The 19,130-nt window shown below is 46.9% G+C and overlaps 1 protein-coding gene across 1 annotated transcript in view; it reads right to left on the bottom strand.

The window, feature by feature from the left end:
• Positions 1–17,568, bottom strand: part of LOC126544152 (band 7 protein AGAP004871-like) — a 256,271-nt gene extending 238,703 nt beyond the window's left edge. The window contains exon 1 of the mRNA XM_050191389.3: positions 17,323–17,568. Within this exon, the coding sequence (XP_050047346.1) occupies positions 17,323–17,371 (49 nt within the window). The 5' untranslated portion in view covers positions 17,372–17,568. The remainder of the gene's footprint in view (positions 1–17,322) is intronic.
• Positions 17,569–19,130: the final 1,562 nt, after the last annotated feature.

Here is a 19,130-nt window from a genome sequence, read left to right as displayed (position 1 = left end):
CTACATCAGACAGACGACTCTTGCTACTGCGAGGTGCCCATAGGGACCAGACGGCGTTTGTCATGCATCTAAAAAAAATATACCGTGTGCCATGCAGAGAAACCAATGCAGGTTATAGTACTTTGTGGTGACAGTTGACAAGGAAGCGCAACGAGTTGGATGCGTTGCTGCTTCACGTAAAAGTCCTCAAAGCGAAAGTCAAAGCAAGAGTGTAAACACGCCACGAGCAAGCAAGTAAGCCTTATACGTCGTGCATCCGCATACTTTATTATTTTTACGTTTACTTCCTTTCATTTTCATGCTGTTTGTTTGTTTGTTTGTTTGTTTGTTTGTTTGTTTGTTTGTTTGTTTGTTTGTTTGTTTGTTTGTTTGTTTGTTTGTTTGTTTGTTTGTTTGTTTGTTTGTTTGTTTGTTTGTTTGACGATGATTATTTTCATGTGTAAATTTCGGGATGCTGAAAGCCCTCCTTAAACACAAAATATTCCTGCTATAGCAACTGGCCTTGAATCAGCAGAATTTTGTAATTGGGCGTTTTGTGTAATTACATTGCCAGTTTTACTAGTGAAAGCGAAGAACAAGGCAACGCCAAATTTCTGACTCACGAATCTGAGTATTCGACAATCTAGTTAACGATCAGCTTTTTCTCTCACCCGCTGTGTTATGTATTTCCAAAGCACAAAACAAACTCTTTCTTGTCAAACACGTGCCCAGAAACAAAAGTGACACTCGAAGCAAAATGATCGTCGCACGTCGAAATCGGTACTGCGGGTCGAGTGCGTCGGCTATTCAATATGACTCGTTGTTTATTCCAGCTTAACGGTACGTTCCAGAATGCACAAACCTATTCGCGTCACGCACGAGATCTGATCATATATAGTAAGCATAAATCTCAATAACAATATGTTTTCAATGAGAATAGGCGATAACATTCAGGACATGCACGGCTCCTCTCCCGCTATGTAAGAGCTGGTTAGCGGGTGAAATAAACTGTACCGGAAAAAGATACAAATGAGCGCGTGTGAACATATATATATATATTGCCTCGACCTCGACACAGCTGACAGCCACTCGGTGCAATTCGGTGCCACATGCTAGGCATGTTGGGTGGCTCCCAGAAGAAGACAACGACGAAGGTGCCAAGACAGCCATATATAAAAGATCTATAGCGTCGACCGAAGTCTTTTGTGGCTTTGTCTGTGACAAACTAGTGGAGTTGCTGGGTACGCGTCTATGTACTCTGACCCCCAAAAACTGGAAGCGGACAACTTACGCAAAAGCCGATGGCTTCAAATACTGCCTCCGGAATACGGACTGCAAGATCTGCCGAGGATGTCCACCACAACCGCAAGCCAAACACAGGAGACATACGGTACGGGACAGCCTCCTGCGTCGCTGGTTCTCCACACCCGACGCTGGCCGCGACCGTTCCATGGTGAGCCTTTTGAGTACGTGGAAGACTGGCTCGATGACTTCGATCGTGTGGCTGACGTCAATTATTGGGACGAGCAGAAAAAGTTAAGGAACGTGTACTTCGCCCTAGAGGACTCTGCCCGAACATGCTTCGCTAACCACGAGCCATCCATCACCATCTGGCAAGAATTTCAACGGCAGATACGCGATACGTACAGCAGTTCCGCAAGAAAAGAGCGAGCAGAGCAAGCCCTTCAGAGTAGGGTTCAAAGGCGGAACGATAGCGTAGCCATGTTCGTAGAGGACATGTCGCGGCTTTTCAAGCGTGCTGGCCATGGCATGACAGAAGCGAAGAAAGTACGCCTGCTGATGCGTGCAGTGAAAGAGCAGCTATTTGCTGGACTGATGCGATGGCCTCCAGCTACAGTAGCTGAATTAGTCAGTGAGACGACAACAATGGAGCGAGCCCTTCAGCAACGCTGCTCGGTCTACGATCGCCAAATCAGCCTGGGATCAGCATCTTCTCTCTCGTTGCCCTATGGCACCTATGCGCTTCGAGAGCCCAAGTCGGAGAAACTAAGAACAGCGACCTCCGGGGGTGGGGCCGCTGTCCAACGCACTTCGAAAGATCCTCCGCTCCGACACCCCGACGACGGCATCGACGACGATGACGACAATAACGACGACCACAACGACTACTGCGTACCTTCGACACCTTCCTTCGAAAACCGTGAACCTGTTTCAGCCGACATACTCGCTTCTGTAGATAACCACCCGGTAACCGCTCTTGTCGATACTGGTGCCGATTATTCTGTCATGAGCGGACAACTGGTTACTGCACTTCGCAAGGTGACGACACTGTGGCCAGGACCTAAGCTCCGTACAGCCGGCGGTCATGTTCTCACGCCGATCGGCAAATGCACTGCGAGGGTACAAATTCGTGAGGTCACATTTGTTGGTTCATTTGTTATACTGGCAGAGTGCTCTAGACAGGTGATACTCGGCATGGAATTTCTTCGGGAGTACGGCGCAATCATAAACCTTCGCGAGTTGCTTGTCAGTTTTTCTAGCGAACGCGCAACTCATTCGGACGACTACCACCCACAGTCCACGGTGTTACGCGTTTCGGGTGACTGTGCTACTTTACCACCCCGGAGTTCTGCGTTGATCACTGTAGAAACAGACGATGATCCTCCCCATCTCGGAATCGCTGAAGGCAATCTGTCAGACTTGTTGGCTCGACAGGTTTGCGTAGCCCGCGGTATCTTGCAGCTGTCGTCACGGACTACTCAGATTTTAGTGACCGATTTCAGTCGTGAATACTAGCCCTTCGCCACACGAACTGTCATCGCCTATTTGGAGCCAGTCAGTGACTTTCCCGCTTGTTAACTGTAGGACACAATGATGGAGATTCTAACTGTGACGTACCAGCCAACAGCAATATTGATGTGAATTCTAAATTATCAGGTGAACAACAAGCTAGCATTCGAAGCCTTTTACAGTCTTTTGCGGACTGTTTCGCTTCAACATCGAAGGTCGACCAAACGCCTATTGCGAAACACAGAATTATTTACAAATCCCAATGAAAGACCCGTGCGCCAACGTGCCTACCGGGTTTCTCGTAAAGAGCAAGACGCCATCCGAATTCAATTCCAAGAAATGCTTACCGACAATATCATACAGCCCTCCACCAGTCCATGGGCGTCACCTGTGGTTCTGGTGAAAAAGAAAGACGGCACACTTCGTTTTAGCGTTGACTATCGCAAGCTTAACAACGTTACGAAGAAGGACGTTTATCGCCTTCCTGGCATCGACGACTCTTTGGACCGCCTTCGACATGCTCGATACTTCTCATCGATGGGCCTTTGCAGCGGCTACTGGCAAATAGAGGTTGATGAGCGTGACCGTGAAAAAAACAGCATTTATTACGCCTGACGGACTCTACGAATTCAAGGTCCTTCCTTTCGGATTGTTCTCTACGCCTGCTACTTTTCAGCACATGATGGACACCATTCTATCAGGTCTCAAATGGCAGTCATGCCTTGTCTATTTAGATGATATCGTTGTGTTTTCAGAAACTTTTGAGCAGCACCTCCAGCGCTTACAAGCAGTTCTTGACGCAATTCGTACTGCTGGCCTGTCTTTAAAGCCTGAAAAATGCCATTTCGGGTATGACGAACTCAAATTTTTAGGCCATGCCGTCAGCTACGAGGGCATTCGACCAGACCCCGACAAAACCATTGCTGTTGCTTCGTTTCCAACACCTTCGAATAAACACGAACTCCGCCGTTTTCTAGGGCCTTGCGCATATTATCGACGCTTCGTGGCTAACTTTTCACGGATAGCCGAACCTTTCCAACGGTTGACTAAGGATAATGTTCCGTTTGTCTGGGAGCAGGACCAACAAGAGGCCTTCTGTGAACTCCAGAAACGCCTGCGCACCTCCTGTTCTACGACACTTTGAGGAATACAGTTACACCGAGTTGCACACGGATGCCAGCAACGCTGGCCTTAGTGCCGTCCTCGTACAGTGGCAAGATGGAGCCGAGCGCATCATTGCGCACGCAAGCCGCACTTTGTCTCCAGCTGAAAGGAACTATTCCACTACGGAGAAGGAATGCTTGGCCGTTGTGTGGGCAATTACTAAGTTCTGACCATATTTGTACGGCCGATCGTTTCGAGTTGTGACAGGTCACCATTCATTGTGCTGGCTCGCCAATCTGAAGGATCCATCTGGCCGTCTTGCACGCTGCAGTCTTCGCTTGCAAGAATACGATGTGACGATAGTGTTCAAGTCCGGGCGTAAATACACCGACGCCGACTGCCTGTCACGTGCTCCACTTCAACCGTCGCCATACGACTTTGATGAAGAGGATGCATTTATGTCCATTATCACAGTATCAGACATCAGCGAGCAACAGCGCGATGATTCAAAGCTCCGGCCTCTCATCGACTACCTTGAGAACCGTCTACCAGAGCCGCCTCGTATGTTCGTCCGCAAGTGATCCTGGTTTTTTCTCCGCGATGGCGTTTTCTACAAATTGTGTTTTCACTCGAGTGCAACCACCTGCCTCCTTGTAGTGCCGTCTTCACTGCGTGACGACCTCCTGGGGGCCTCTCACGACGAGTCATCTTCGGGCCACTTGGGATTCGCACGGACGTTTTCACGCATACGCCAAAAGTACTTCTGGCCTAACCTTCGCCCTGACGTAAAGCAATACGTGAAGACGTGCCGCGACTGCCAAAGACGCAAGACACCACCCGTGCGTCCCGCTGGACTTCTCCATCCCGTGGATCCTCCGCGGATCCCTTTTCAGCAGGTTGGCATAGATTTGCTTGGACCATTCCCCACGTCGAGGTCTGGTAACCATTGTATTGCTGTTGCCATACACTACCTTACACGTTACATTGAAACCCGAGCTCTCCCACGAGGCACTGCTAATGATATTGCGACCTTCTTTGTACATGGTATCGTACTCCGCCAGGTTTTCACGGCGCATTACAGCCGTCTTGCTTCGGGACCCACTTTACCCGCCACAATGCCAGGCTCTCGCTTCACTTTCGGAAAGAGTCAAGCAGTGAATAGCTCCACCGGCTGCACACGAAGTGGGGTCCGCCAACTTGTTTGCACGTGCCGTGCCTCAGGAATGTGGTATCCGTGCTTCTGCGCTCCTTAATTAGCTGTGGCGCGATTCGATGTGGTCTGGGGAACTCGAAGTAGGCTCAGGAAACTGTCCCGTATCTAACAGGCCATTGCTCAGCTGCGGTCGTTCCAACGCATGGCTGCTGAAACGACGGAGTACTGGCGCCGCTGCTTCCTGGGGCGCTATAACGTAAAGCTATTCCAAACTTTTCTATTCCAATTCTGCTATCAGCCCTCCACGATTGGTCAAAAACATTTTTCGACCACCCCCACTTCACCTTTCTGTCACGCGACGTCACGAAAACCGCGATACCTCCCCATCTGATATGATGTGTACACACTGATTATGCATGATTTGACGGAAAAAAGAAAAATAGTTATTTCTGATTCGACCCCTTTTCGTCATTAGCCTTGGGTATTGGTAAAAAGTTTTCGGGCTGCACCCACTTCACCTGCCTGTCACGCGACGTCACAAAACCGCAAGAACTCACCGCGTCAAAGTGACGTGTACGCGATAAAGATGCATTAATAAGCCGAACAAAACTGAATTTTCTTCGGAATAGCCGCAGGCTGCCCGTTCCGAAAGGAATAAAAGATGGCTGCCGCCGATCGCTCAGACGCTGGCTACTCGCACCTGCCGGAGAGCATGGGTGTATTTGCGTATAATAAAACTTCTTGCGTGGCCGTGTAACGTTTTCGAGCACTTTCGGCACGTTTACCCTCTCATTCTGCCAACTCTTCTTTGCTGAGGGTCCGTTTTAGCGTCATTCTTGAGCTTCCGTTGCATGCCGCCGTGACTTTCGACCAGCCACCGCAAGCTAAGTAAGGGAAAGCCGACCAATCGTAGACGCCGGCACCACCCTCTTCATCCGGTTATCGACTTTCAGTGCAGTGGCTCGGCCCCATCGAAGCCCTCTCCACTTGAGCGTTCTCCTCGCCTCTTGTCAGCCAATTAGATACGACAAGACGCTCAGTGTAGGCAATGTTATTCGTTTTTCAAGCAGACAAAAGTGACCTCCTATGAACGAGGACAGCGTTTGATTGGTCTGTTCAGAAAACCCTGCGGTCACCCGCCCGGTGCTTGCGTTGGTGGTTACGCAAATTTGACGTCAGGAGATTGGAATAGAAACATATTGGAATAGTTTTACGTTATAGGGCCCCTGGTTCGGTTTCCTAAGAGCGCACCCAAACCGCCTCGGCCGACTGATAATGTGCTAGTTTTCGAGAATTTTTCCATAGCTGAAAGTGTGGCGTCCGTGCACAAGAAAGGACTGAAGTTGAGCCTTGACCGCAAGATACCTGCACATGAACTTCTGGCTCTAAACCATGTTGTTTCCTTGAGGGCCGAAGAGCAAGACTGCGAGCGTTGCCTTGTTGAGGATGCTGACTTACTCCTGAGAGACCGGTACACATTTCGACAAAGAATTTCAACTGCAATAGACGTTTCCTGGTAAGGGAAGTGGTAAGGGAATACATCTACTTAGGACAGATAGTGACTGCTGATCCGGATCATGAGAGTGAAATAATCAGAAGAATAAGAATGGGCTTGGGTGCGTTTGGCAGGCATTCGCAGATCATGAACAGCAGGTTGCCATTATCCCTCAAGAGAAAAGTATATAACAGCTGTGTGTTACCAGTACTCACGTACGGGGCAGAAACCTGGAGGCTTACGAAAAGCGTTCTACTTAAATTGAGGACGACGCAACGAGCTATGGAAAGAAGAATGATAGGTGTAACATTAAGGGATAAGAAAAGAGCAGATTGGGTGAGGGAACAAACGTGCGTTAATGACATCTTAGTTGAAATCAAGAAAAAGAAATGGGCATGGGCAGAACATGTAATGAGGAGGGAAGATAACCGATGGTCGTTAAGGGTTACGGACTGGATTCCGAGGGAAGGGAAGCGTAGCAGGGGGCGACAGAAAGTTAGGTGGGCAGATGAGATTAGGAAGTTTGGAGGGTCAACATGGCCACAATTAGTACATGACCGGGGCAGTTGGAGAAGTATGGGAGAGGCCTTTGCCCTGCAGTGGGCGTAACCAGGCTCATGATGATGGTGATGATTAGACGTTTCCTTCTTCAGGGACCAGGAACTGTCTCTCCTGCAGGCTGAACAAGAAGGCGGCTTTGTTGTGATGACGCAGTGCCTTTTCCTGGAGAAAGCATCTTTCTCGATTGAGAACTTTCTTTCTTCAACAATAAAGCCTATTAAGGTAAAAAAGTCGCGCTGTATGTCTCTCTGTGCAATGAACTCAACTTACCTAAACTTGCGAAATCTACTATTGATTGCAAAGGTAATACGTTAGAAGCGTTTTTCACTGTTAAGACGCATAAACCGGAAAGGCCCTTTAAATCAATGAGCATGGTACTTGGCAGTTTCAGGTTAGTCGCTTCCTGCTGAAGCATTTAAATGAGCTTCATTAGGATGATCCGCTCGCCACAGAAAACAGCCACAGTCACGGATTTTCTGAGTAACGGAAGTGGTTTTGGCAGTGCTTTTTGAATTGATGTCAAGGATTTGTTTTATTCGGTACCCCATAATGAACTTCTATGTTGCGTTAGACATTACATAGAGGACAATGAAATCACTGATTTAATGAATTCTTGTGGTCTGTCCATTGACAATATTATGACATTCCTGGAATTGTACCTAAACAGCACCTTTGTTTCTTTTAGTTACAATATTTGTATATTGGGTCATGTGTAGCTCCTGTCTTATGTAATATCTTTTACAGCGAAACTGTTTAGCTCTAGCCCCTGTATGCATCCCGCGCATGTGTTTTCATGGAGGGAGAGGGGATACCCTGTATAGTCGGCAGTAATGTGTGCGCCGATCCCGGCGGAGGTTGAGCAGGCTTCAAGCACTCCGCCACCCAAAAATAAGTTGAATATCTTGGGTCCAAATAGAACCATGGTATTGTAAGAGAAACAGTGCATATATATATATATATATATACAGTGTTTGGAAAGTGCACTTAGTGGAGCAAGTAGGCCTTCATACGCTTTATTTGTTTTAAATCCTCTTTGACGAATAATGAGAGCGGGAAAGAGGGTGGCGACGTCATTCCCATAAAAATTATGATAAACATATTCCGAACACTTCGGTTATCCCTGCGAGGTTGTTGTGAGCCCCGTGCCCGGAGAATCATCGGTAGAACTCCTTGCAGGAATTCTCCATGCCATGCTCGGTTAGGTTTCAAAATAGGAAGCTTTTTGCGACCTTTATGTATTTATTTATTTATTTATGTATTTATTTATTTATTTCTGGACGTTTCAGTGACGGGCGTGCGTGGAAACTTCGAATGAGGGGTCGATCACTCTTCATTGACAATAACTCTTCAGAATAGCGTTACTGCTTCACCACTGCCGTAACTCCCTCAGCCAGCTGCCGCGTTTTACCTTGTAGTGCTAGCCTTAACGCTGCGCAGTTGTGCAGGCGAAAATTGGCAAGGGTCCTACAAGTAAACAGTAAATAAAGAGGGACATCGCTTTGAGAATGCGTTCTAATTCATTTTGCAAGAGACTGTCTGCTGCTCCCGCAGGCGTATAGTTGCAAACATTCGACGCGATTACCAATCCCGAAGAAGTTAAAGCGGTTGTTTTTCGCAAGCTAGTTGCATCAAACGCAAACGACGAAAGAGGCGCGGATACCAAACTTCCGCGGTAAGGCAAAAGCAAGAGCGCGGCATAAAAACAAAAAGAAAGCTTATTTCATGCCAACTTTGATCCGCTACATCTATTCGCGCCAGAGTTTATGTGCGGATGCCGGTAACAGTGGCTAACGCGGGACCGAAAGGAAACGATGGCAGAGGCAGGAAAAGGGATGGGGGAAGTCAAAGGAAGAGAATTGCGGCGCCGTTCTGGCTTGTTCCGCCAGCCAGCCTTGCCGCCAGGTTCAACCCACAAACGCGAGAGAGCGAGCATTTTCCACGAAGGGAAAACGGGCACCGCATCGCGGGGGCGCATTCCACGCACCCGGCGACCAGAAAATCGGTCCGCCGGTTCAAACGCCGCACTGCGCTGCGGTGAGCGGCTCTTCCACATCGCAACGTGCCGATGCACCGAGAAAGCACCGGGCCCGCGCTGCGCCCCCTCTTCGCGCTCCCCGAACCGCGGCCGTCTCAACTCTCCGGTGCAGCCGGCGCGCGACGCCATTCCGGAACGCCGGCGTGTGCGTGCGCGGGGGGCGAGCTCTTCCACAGCGGGAGAACGGAGACGAGGGAGGAAGACGCAAGCTGCGAGGAAGGTGTCGCCAATTCCCAACGGTAAAATCAGAGCGCAATCGCCACAGTTGGAGTACGACCGCGGGATTCGGCGGTGAGCGACGGGCGCCGGCACGAGAGAAAAAAAAGAAGAGAAAGTCTCATCGCAGTTCGCGCCTCGTTTTCGCACTGCGACAATCGGTTTTTGTCACCCGCGTTGATCTCGCGTTTTTTTTTTTTTCTTCTTCTTACAGTTATCTGTCAGTGTGATGGTATTTCTTATTATTTTATTCTTCTTTGCTTGTTAGCAAAGTCTTGCAAATGTGTTTCCGGGAGCCATGCGCGGAATCTGAAAAGTGACTGAAACGTCGTAGTCTAGAGTGCCAATCCGAATGTCATGTTTTGAAGTACCCAAATGTTTTTTAAGTGTCTGCGCTCGCTTCATAGCGGAAGTCTAGGTGCTCGCAAATGGGTGCTGTTCCGAGCGATGTTCCTTTCTGTGTAAGTTCAAAAAAAAAATAAAGAGAGAAAATATAGGAAAAAGAGCAAGCATTACATGCGCTTGCACGTAGGTCTGCGCTTTCGCGCTTTCCTCGAAATTATTCCATGAATGCATAGTTGCTGCAGGAAGAAATTCGCAACGCGCTGCGAAAGTTTTTCCTTGTTCAGGCGCGCGGCGTAGGAAATAGAAAAGCAGTAGGGTGCGGGAAATTGGAAGGTCCACGCTGTGCGCATGACATCAATTCTGCGTTCCAAACTCGAGGCGACATCATATGAACAAAGTTTTGAGCACAGTGTTTAAGCACTGAGTCCCACCGAGGACGGCGTATCTATATATCCTTCGCTTGCAGGATTTCAACTTTTGAGGGCCTCGGCATACTCGCACTGATTCACTCTTATATTTCGGCTAGAGTAAATGACCTTAACACAGTCATCAAGATGAAAGTACGGAGTCAAATTTTAAGCTAACGAAGTTGCTGTCAAATGTTATTTGCGGGGCAGATAATTGTCACCAGAAGATGTGTAGCAAAAGTTTATCCCCGAACGCATGCTTCCTTTCTTTTCTCTCTCTACATGTCTCAGTCGCTACAGTTTATTTTTAGATTATTGGGATAGCCGACCCTTCGGTGGCCTATTTTCCCATAATCTCATCATTTATTAAACAGCAAACAACAATGCATGGGCCACCTCTGTAGTTTTTAAAAAGTTATAAAACTGTCATTTCTGTGTAACGAAGGAGATATATTACGAAGAGTCACAAAGGGGCGTACGACTGCGGCCTCCGACTTCCTTCTTTCACAGTTTTATTCGACCAGCTATATTTAAGGGGGCGAAACCAGAAATTTCCTTAAGCATTTATTTGCCACGCCACTCGGTCGACGAACCAATCCCACAATTCACCCTGCATACGGCTCAGTTTCGGCTTGGCTTCTGATGCATCCTTTGTATCGCTCTTACTTTTTCTTTTCTCTCTCTTTCGCCTCTTCATTCGCTTCGCCTTTGATAGTTTCAATCACCCTTGGTTTTACGCTTTATTTTCTTGCTTTACAACTCGATGCAGGGCGTTGCTTGAGAGAGAAACGAACGGGCCCCTCTTATGCCACTAGTGAGCCTTCAACCCCCCTAATTATTTTCCTGATAACGTGAACGAAATCGCGTAATTTGGGAAGACGTGAGAAAAGTAATTATGCGAACTCTCCTGGTACCTTTCCTTCTTTTTTTTTCTGTTCCGGTCGGCAGAGGAAAATAATTAAACTCTGCCTAAAACGAAAAACTTTTGTTCAGAGAGACAATCAGTGAAAGGCTCCAGCATTGCTGCTCACGTATCAGTGATTAGCGTTATGGAGCGAAAGCTGCCCGTATATGCACATTTCGACACGCGCTATAGAAAGGCTCAGAGGTTCTTTAAGTTTGTTCCTGTGATTCTCTGTGACGTATGCGATGTATTACTACATGCGCATTTTTATTACTTCCTGCGATGTGCACTTTCTTTCATCTTTTTTGTTCGGCACCTGCAAGAATTAAGATGACGTTTTCTGTTTTTGTAACTGTAACTGTAACTAACGATGTGTGTGCCGTGTTATGTGCTCCCTCTATCTCTTCTCCCAATCTTTCATCCCCCCATCCCGCTCCCATGTGTAGGGTAGCAAACCGGTTAAGCTAAACTGGTTAACCTCGCTGCTTTTCCTTCTCCACTTTTTCCTTCCTTCCTTCCTTCCGTTTTTGTTCCACCTTGAGTGACGGAGCCTGGTGTCGTATGTTTCTTAATTACTGAAGGGGTTAACTCAGAGTTCGTTGCATAACAGTTGTTCCTCTTTGACTGCAAGCTCGTATGAAATATAACCACTTGACATATGATAAAAAGATCTTTGAACGAAAGGGTGTACGGTAGCGCGATTAAAAGACGGGACAGAAAAAGACACACAGCGACACACACAGCGCTGTGTGTGTCCCTGTGTGTCTTCTTCTGTACCGTTTTTTAATCGTACACGCCTTCAAGATGCATTACCAACAAGCCCACATTGCAACCCTTTTGAACGAAAGGGCCCGTTTTGGACCATACATGAGCCTTCGGTGTGAAGGCGGTATCTGGAAATCTATAGATCTGGTGCTTGTTCGGAGAGTATCGAATTGGTACAAAGTGTTTCGCGATATTGCGCTTCATTTTGCTTCTCCATGGCAGAAAACTGCAGTACTTAGTAAGCATGTCTAATGTTCCGTGTATTTTGTTTTTGAATAAAAGTTTAGGACATGCTGCCGCGGCTTCTTGTTTTTGGAGGTTTGTTTCATAGACCACACTCTCAGACGTTCGCTTTCCCAGAAACGACAGTAACCAGAGAATGCTCCTTCCAAATGCGAAGAGAGAGGAAAAGAGACCAAAAAAAGGGTTCGGCAGGAAGCTCAACCAGAACCCAGTTCGCCACCCTACTAAATATCTAGCTGGTACTTACGCGGAACAGAAATTAGTTACCAGTGGTTGCCCAGGAAAGGTAGCAAATGAGCGGGCGAGGGTACCTGGATCGAGCTTGAGGTGCGATTGCACGGGTGAGCACTCTGGCCAGACTGCAATGTAAGTGACTGCGGCCTTCCATCTCGCCAGACCCCATTCCCCTAAGCCCTTCCGGGCACCAAATTACTCTCGGCACCAACGACGAGAAAAGGTAACTGTGAAACTTGCAGCACGTCGTTTAACATAGCACAAGACTCCTATACCCTTCCGACTCGTTTGAGCATTACAATTATTATTATTATTATTATTATTATTATTATTATTATTATTATTATTATTATTATTATTATTATTATTATTATTATTATTATTATTATTGTTGTAGCATCCCTTCTTTCGACATCGCCGTAACTATTTTTTCCGTAGCTCTACTGTTAAATATAAGATGAAACTTTGAAGTGTGAGTTCAAAGTTATCGGTGCCAGTTATGCTTGCAAGTGATGCGGGTAATGACTGCATAAACATAATATTTCCGGCAACTGAAGCAATTCGTTTCATGTAGAATAAATACGTTAGGTGTAGAGCGACGTGATTCTAAACTCATCATGGTCAGTGAAATGAGCAATGAGCCTGTTTGTTTGTTTGTTTGTTTGTTTGTTTGTTTGTTTGTTTGTTTGTTTGTTTGTTTGTTTGTTTAGTTTTCTCTCTATTCGTAGTAACACGTGTATAACACGGGAATTCTGTGGGATTACCTCTGATCTCTTTAATGACGCGGAAAAGCATCTACATAAGCCCTCCAAAACTGCATCTCAATGTTTCCGATGCGAACTCGTTGATGAAAGTTGCTATGAGCACTTTGTTCGCACAAAGGATTTTTTGCACAGTCATTTCGGTCAGACGTCATGAAAATGTATAGATAGCAGAGACCTAATACTTTGCGCAAGCATAATAACGCTCGACACGCCTTGTGTACACCTTTCCATCGAGTGTCGAATCACATAGTTTCCAGTATTTAAAGCAGGCGTAGAATGAAAAGCCCCCGCTTTTCAAGTACTTTCGTGTCGTGCCCACAATGATACAGCCGGATTACTACATCGTCCAGACAGCTCTCGCTGTAAGTATGTTTACACTCTCTGAATATTTTTTTTTTTAAGTTCAGACGGAGACCTTATGTATTGTCTATGTAATGTCGCCTAATGCTGACATAATTCTTTATGACAGACAGGCGCCCAGTTCTTGCGGAGCCAAATGACTAATTCTTTTGAAGGCTGAAAAAGTTTATTTGATACTTCAATCGCTAAACTTGGGTATTAATTTAAATAGCGCGGATGTGTACAGTGATGTTTTAGGTCAATTGATTTCTTAAAACATGTACTGCGTCTGGGATTTCCTATATATTCAGCCGTCAAATATACTTTACAATTCTTGTTCTTTATTTGTAGGGATCAGAGAATAGCAGTTTCTGAGACCGGACCGAATACGAATTGGATATTGCCAGATGCGAATCGAATCAAATATAGAATATTGTTTAATAGCTTGCAAATCATGCACAACCTTCTCATCATTAATATCAAACAGTTTTCACATCCTGGTATTGACAACCTTAAAAAGCTTCTGTCATGGAACTTCACATTACGAAGCATGGTTTATTAAAAGCGCAAAGAGAACAGTAACTAGAGAACAACCAAGCAATTAGTTGGCAGACTCGTGTCTCTTCGGAAAAATCGCGGTCATGCCTTATCACGTCAAGTTTAGAAATGCAAGTTTGTGGGCCAATAACGCCTGTCTATACATTATAGACAGATATACAATACATGTTGTTTGCGGTAATGGTAAAGCGAAAAAAAAAATAAATAACGTTTCGCTAGTGCGAATGGTCGCGGCAGATGCTACCCCTATTGTGTCAAGTATTTTGCAGTGAAACACAGTCAGATTTATTAAGGAAAAAGCGTTAAGTGGCTCGTTCCGCGATGGCCTTGAAAAATACCCGGCGTCCAGTCAACTGGTAAAAAAAAAAGAAAACACGTGACCTTTTCCGAGCGAGTGGTTGGCGGAGAGGGAACGATAGGCGCGCGCAGACAGAAAAAACATGTGTTGCGTCGCTGGCGTCATGGCGGCGGCGGTCGTGGCGACAGTCGACTGCAAAGCGAGAGACGGCTATGAAGGACGCTCGCCCGGAGCCTAGCGGATTGCGCGGTAGGCCGCGGAAGTTCGCTACGCCCGAGGATGCTCGCCAAGATGGAAACGAGGTGCGAAGTGTGATGCGGCGGGAGCAAAGCGTTCGACCGCCGGTGCTGCTTTCCCCTGCTGAGAGCATGCAACGTAATTCTGTTAGATTGTGTTGTTACACATTTGTAACACTTACTGGCGACAAGCATGCTGCACCTTCAGGTAGTGCATTGAGTACTCGCATGTGTCGTTGAGGAGTTCGACCTAAAGCGTCAGACGTGTACTTCACACTGCGGCTCGTGATGTCTCGCACGAAGTGTGACCCCTCCGATCGCACAACTTAACGCACTATTAAATGTGCAGCAGGCTTTCACCTTCACGTGTTACAGGAGCGTAACGTGCTGCAGAATTTTATTTCCATGAGAGCACACGTGTGTTGGATCTATAAATAGCACCAAACAAAATATCATTGCGAGTGATCGCAATTTAGCCGGAAAAGTCTGGCTCCCTGAATGACGCAGCATGTTCTATACGTTATACGCACTGTGGATGGGATGACAGTCACCGACCCTCTTGCTTCAATTTCATCTCTGCTCATGCACGGACCTCGACGCGAAGTATTCGAAAACTATTCAAAAGATATTTGAATTTTCAAATAGTGTCTATTCGATTTGAGGACCGAATCGAATAGGGCAATATTTGATTGATCATTTGAAAGTTTAGTATATTGGCACACCCCTGCTCATTCACAAACAGGTCCGTCGAACGCACCTGTGGAGACGCGACATGGACGCGCGGCGTTCTAATCATGGCATGCTTAGTAAGGTCCTTACAAACCGTGTCCCGATAGCCACTTATTAGCAAGGCGGCTAAAATTAAAAAAAAAAAAACAATAGTCGCGTGACTGAGCCGCAAGTCGATGAAGCGAAGAAATAGTGACGACGGAACGCTTCGCTCCTTTAACCGCACAAATGGCAGCTTGAATATAAACTGTAAACCATGGCATCATGAACTTACGGGTTGACAGGGAGATCAAATCAAGAGAATATGCTTCCTGCTACTTCGTTTAACTTGTGGTGATCAGAGTGAATAAATTATAGGAAAGAGGACGGAAAGTGTTCGGGTTGGTCTTGATGAAACTATCATTACGCAATGACAGACACCTCTCGGTCACCACAGGTCGAACTATGGCGTTTAGCGCGCGATAGCTGGTTCAAGTCGAGGGAGATGGGTCCCAGGCCACCCACCAAGATGACTCGACTAGATCTGCATTGGCGAGGTAATAAACCTCGGCCCTCCGTATCATTCCTCAAGACTAACGATGGCCACTCAGATCGCCACCAAGTTAATCTTGTGTTAATATGATAAATTTTGTTTGTATATGATACCCGTGCAAGATCGCGTAAGCGAGCTCGAAGTCAGATTCTGAACCCATCAATATACGATCGCCATTGAATTTTTTCCTAAAAAGAAAAAGGCCCGAATTCTCTTTAGGAGTGACAAACCGTGAATACTTTCAGTTCTTGCATTTTAGCAAGCATTGCGCATTCACAGACAGTTGATTCTTCCCTTCTTTTCTTCTCGTTTTTCGTACGCTTTTTTCTCTTCCCCTGTACAAGGTAGCCAACCGCAGCTATCCTCAGGTTAACGTCCCTGTCTTTGGTTTTGCTCTCTTTTGTTGCACCTTATCAAGTCTTAGCGAGCCTTGCAGTGACACGACGCAACTGTCTTCCGTTAAAGAATCCTGAAACCTCAACTAAACAATTGGTACTTGCATACGTCACGCAGCCAGGACGTCTCGACAGAGACAACCCCTTTTTTTCTTTCTACCCTCTGTGCTGGCGCCGTTCCATTGCCGCCATCACACTGCACCGCAAAGAAGGCACGCGATGGTGAACCCGTTGATTACATCCATAAGCAATGTAACATCGCTACTGGACCATTCGCGGCGAAGGAAGTGCTTTCGCTTGACCATGACATCAGCATGACGTCATCGCCTGTGTTTGTCCTTAGCCGTACACGTAGCTGCTTACATCACGAACTCCTTCATGGTTCGCTATATTCTTTATTCCGTTCACACCTTCCGTTCACGCCATTCACTCACTATCGCCAAGGTACAAATAGAGGGGTGGCAGTGCGCGTGTTGTGGTTCCTTTTTTGCGTAAGAATTAACGCAGAGAGGCTGGTTCATAGTCGTCCATTTAAATAAAGCTCTTGGCGAATTTACAAGGCCTATAGTCGGGAGCTGCCGTTCTTGAAATATTCATACAGCCTTTACTGTCAGTACGCAAAAAGGAGGGCGAGAAATCTGCGAAACGCGCTCCATGTTTCAGACAAATTTTAGTGCTTTCAAACTACGAAAGAGACAATTGTAACAGAAGCATTAAATATTTTGTCTATGCCAAAGTAACACAAACAATGTGTTAAAGACGCTTGTTTGATGCGGAAAAATGGAATAGAAAAAAAAAATAAAAGAAACAGCTCACACTGCATTCGCCATTGGGACTGCGCTACTCCTACCTAGAACGAAGGAGCAGACCGCTAACTACTTGTACAACAAAAATATTGCCTGGGTTATCATTCGCCGCGTCAATTTTTTGCTTCCTTCCAAAATATCTTGTTTGCTTTTGCCCCTAAAAAGAGTGGCGATTAAACACACAAACAAAAAGTTAGCAAGACATAGAACACAATGGTCCCCATCTTCGCAAATGACACTGTTCGTCACCACGAACAATTTCGCGTTTTCTTAGCTCAGTCCCCTGCTTTTTTGCAGAGTCATTGCCAACCAACCTCGGCTCAAACGTTGAGAAGCGAAAAAACGAGGTAGTACAACAATGAAATCCCCAGTCTGCCACCCAAACCACGGGCAAAATCCGTTTCCCAGCAAATATCAGCTTCGCAAGCAAAATGCGCAGCCTGCGTAAATTGAAAAGAACAGCTCCGCTTTACCGATCACTCCGGTCAGGGGTACCTTTACGTGGTCGGCATTTTTCGGCATCCTAAACGACCGTCCCGAGCCAGGGCAACAAGGTTCAGCCGCGCTCACTCAAGCACACGTGCACACGGGTCACACATAAGACGCACAAGCGCAAGATGAAGAAACGCCGCCGAGAATGTGTTAGGCCTCGGAAGAAGCCAAGAGAGACGACTTCCCAACTCTCGTTGCTGAGGGCATTAGTTAAGCTTGGCAGCACAAGGCACGGATGGTTTCCTTTCGTTCGTTACTCGCCGTTTTTCTTGCTCTTGATTTTTTTTTCTCCCTTTGGCGCCGCCTTCGGAAAGTCAGCGACGGTCCCCCTCCCCCTTTGTTTCTTCTCCTCCGGCTGCTTGCGGTCGCCGACAAGCGACTCAAAACAATAGGGCCGCAGCGGGGACAAAAAACACAGTGCTTGGCAGCCTAGTGCAGTCTCGCAAGGGCGAACCAACGCCCGGTACAAGGCGTGCGTCTCCTCGCGGCCGGCACGACGAGCGCTGATTGCGACGGGCGCCTTTCTGGCGTGCTGACGAGCACACCTGTCTTGCGTCCGCTGCACTCGTTCGCTTTTGCGCGAGCGCGCGTTTGTTTTCACTCGGCGCCACTTGGAAACAAAAAGTGCTAGCTCTTTTAGCTTACGTATTCATCGCACCGCACTGCTCACTCTGCGCGCCTTTTACAGCATTCGTGTGCAAAAAAAAACCTACACTTTGTGTAAGAAAAGCCGCGCATGGTTCGCTCGTTCGTAAAATCGTTTTGTGGTGTCGCGTGCTGTCGATCCCCTCACGCGGCCAGTCCAAGTTAGCGATAATTATTGAGTTCCAGTAACGCTTCAAACAAAACGCTGAAATCAACGGGAATTGATTGAGTCGTGATCATCTGATATGCTATCTTGATTTTGTTTAGAGTGAAGATGGGAACGAATGGCGCTGCGTGCTATACTTCTGTCAGCGCGTTCTAGCGGCGCCGCGCCGAAGAACCTGTCCGTATGCCCCCTGCGTGCATGACGTAGCTCTTTTCACTCCTGCCGCTTTTAATCCCTTTCTGCTTTTAGCTAACAGCCCAAGACTTGTTGCTTGAACAGAAAGCTTTTGGGCGATTATGCTTTCTCCGCGCACGCGCAGTGATGTATTTCTGGGATGCACTTATATGTGGTCTTTGTGGACTAAAGATTAGTTGCAAGTCTGCGCCAGTCTTCGTTTGCTCTCTCTGTGTGGTCGTTTGTTTGCGCAGTTATAAAGCTGTTTGATATATAGTATCGCAGATCTGAAGAAATAATGGACATCGCGTTATTTATCGATGCTACATTTGCTCACGCACGCACTCACGCACAGATGGCGTCGACGGCAAATTGGCATTATCAATAAGATATCGGTTCAATTGTACCCAAACAAAGTTCTAAGAGGGAGTTTCTATATATTTAATACAATTGTTCCTTCTCTACTATTCAATTTTGCATAGGAATGTCAGAGACCTGAGGTGCCGCACTTCATGCTTCCATCATATAAGTTTTCACAAATCTAATTCCCATATTCGTCATTTGGTAGCTTATCAAATCGACTGCTACCCGCCGTGGTTGCTCAGTGGCTATGGTGTTGGGCTGCTGAGCACGAGGTCGCGGGATCGAATCCCGGCCACGGCGGCCGCATTTCGATGGGGGCGAAATGCGAAAACACCCGTGTACTTAGATTTAGGTGCACGTTAAAGAACCCCAGGTGGTCGAAATTTCCGGAGTCCTCCACTACGGCGTGCCTCATAATCAGAAAGTGGTTTCGGCACGTTA

Source organism: Dermacentor andersoni, chromosome 1 (assembly GCF_023375885.2).
Source record: "Dermacentor andersoni chromosome 1, qqDerAnde1_hic_scaffold, whole genome shotgun sequence".
In the NCBI taxonomy this organism is placed as follows: Eukaryota; Metazoa; Arthropoda; class Arachnida; order Ixodida; family Ixodidae; genus Dermacentor; species Dermacentor andersoni.
Note: the sequence above shows the minus strand (reverse complement) of the source record. Positions and strands in the feature narration are given on the sequence as shown.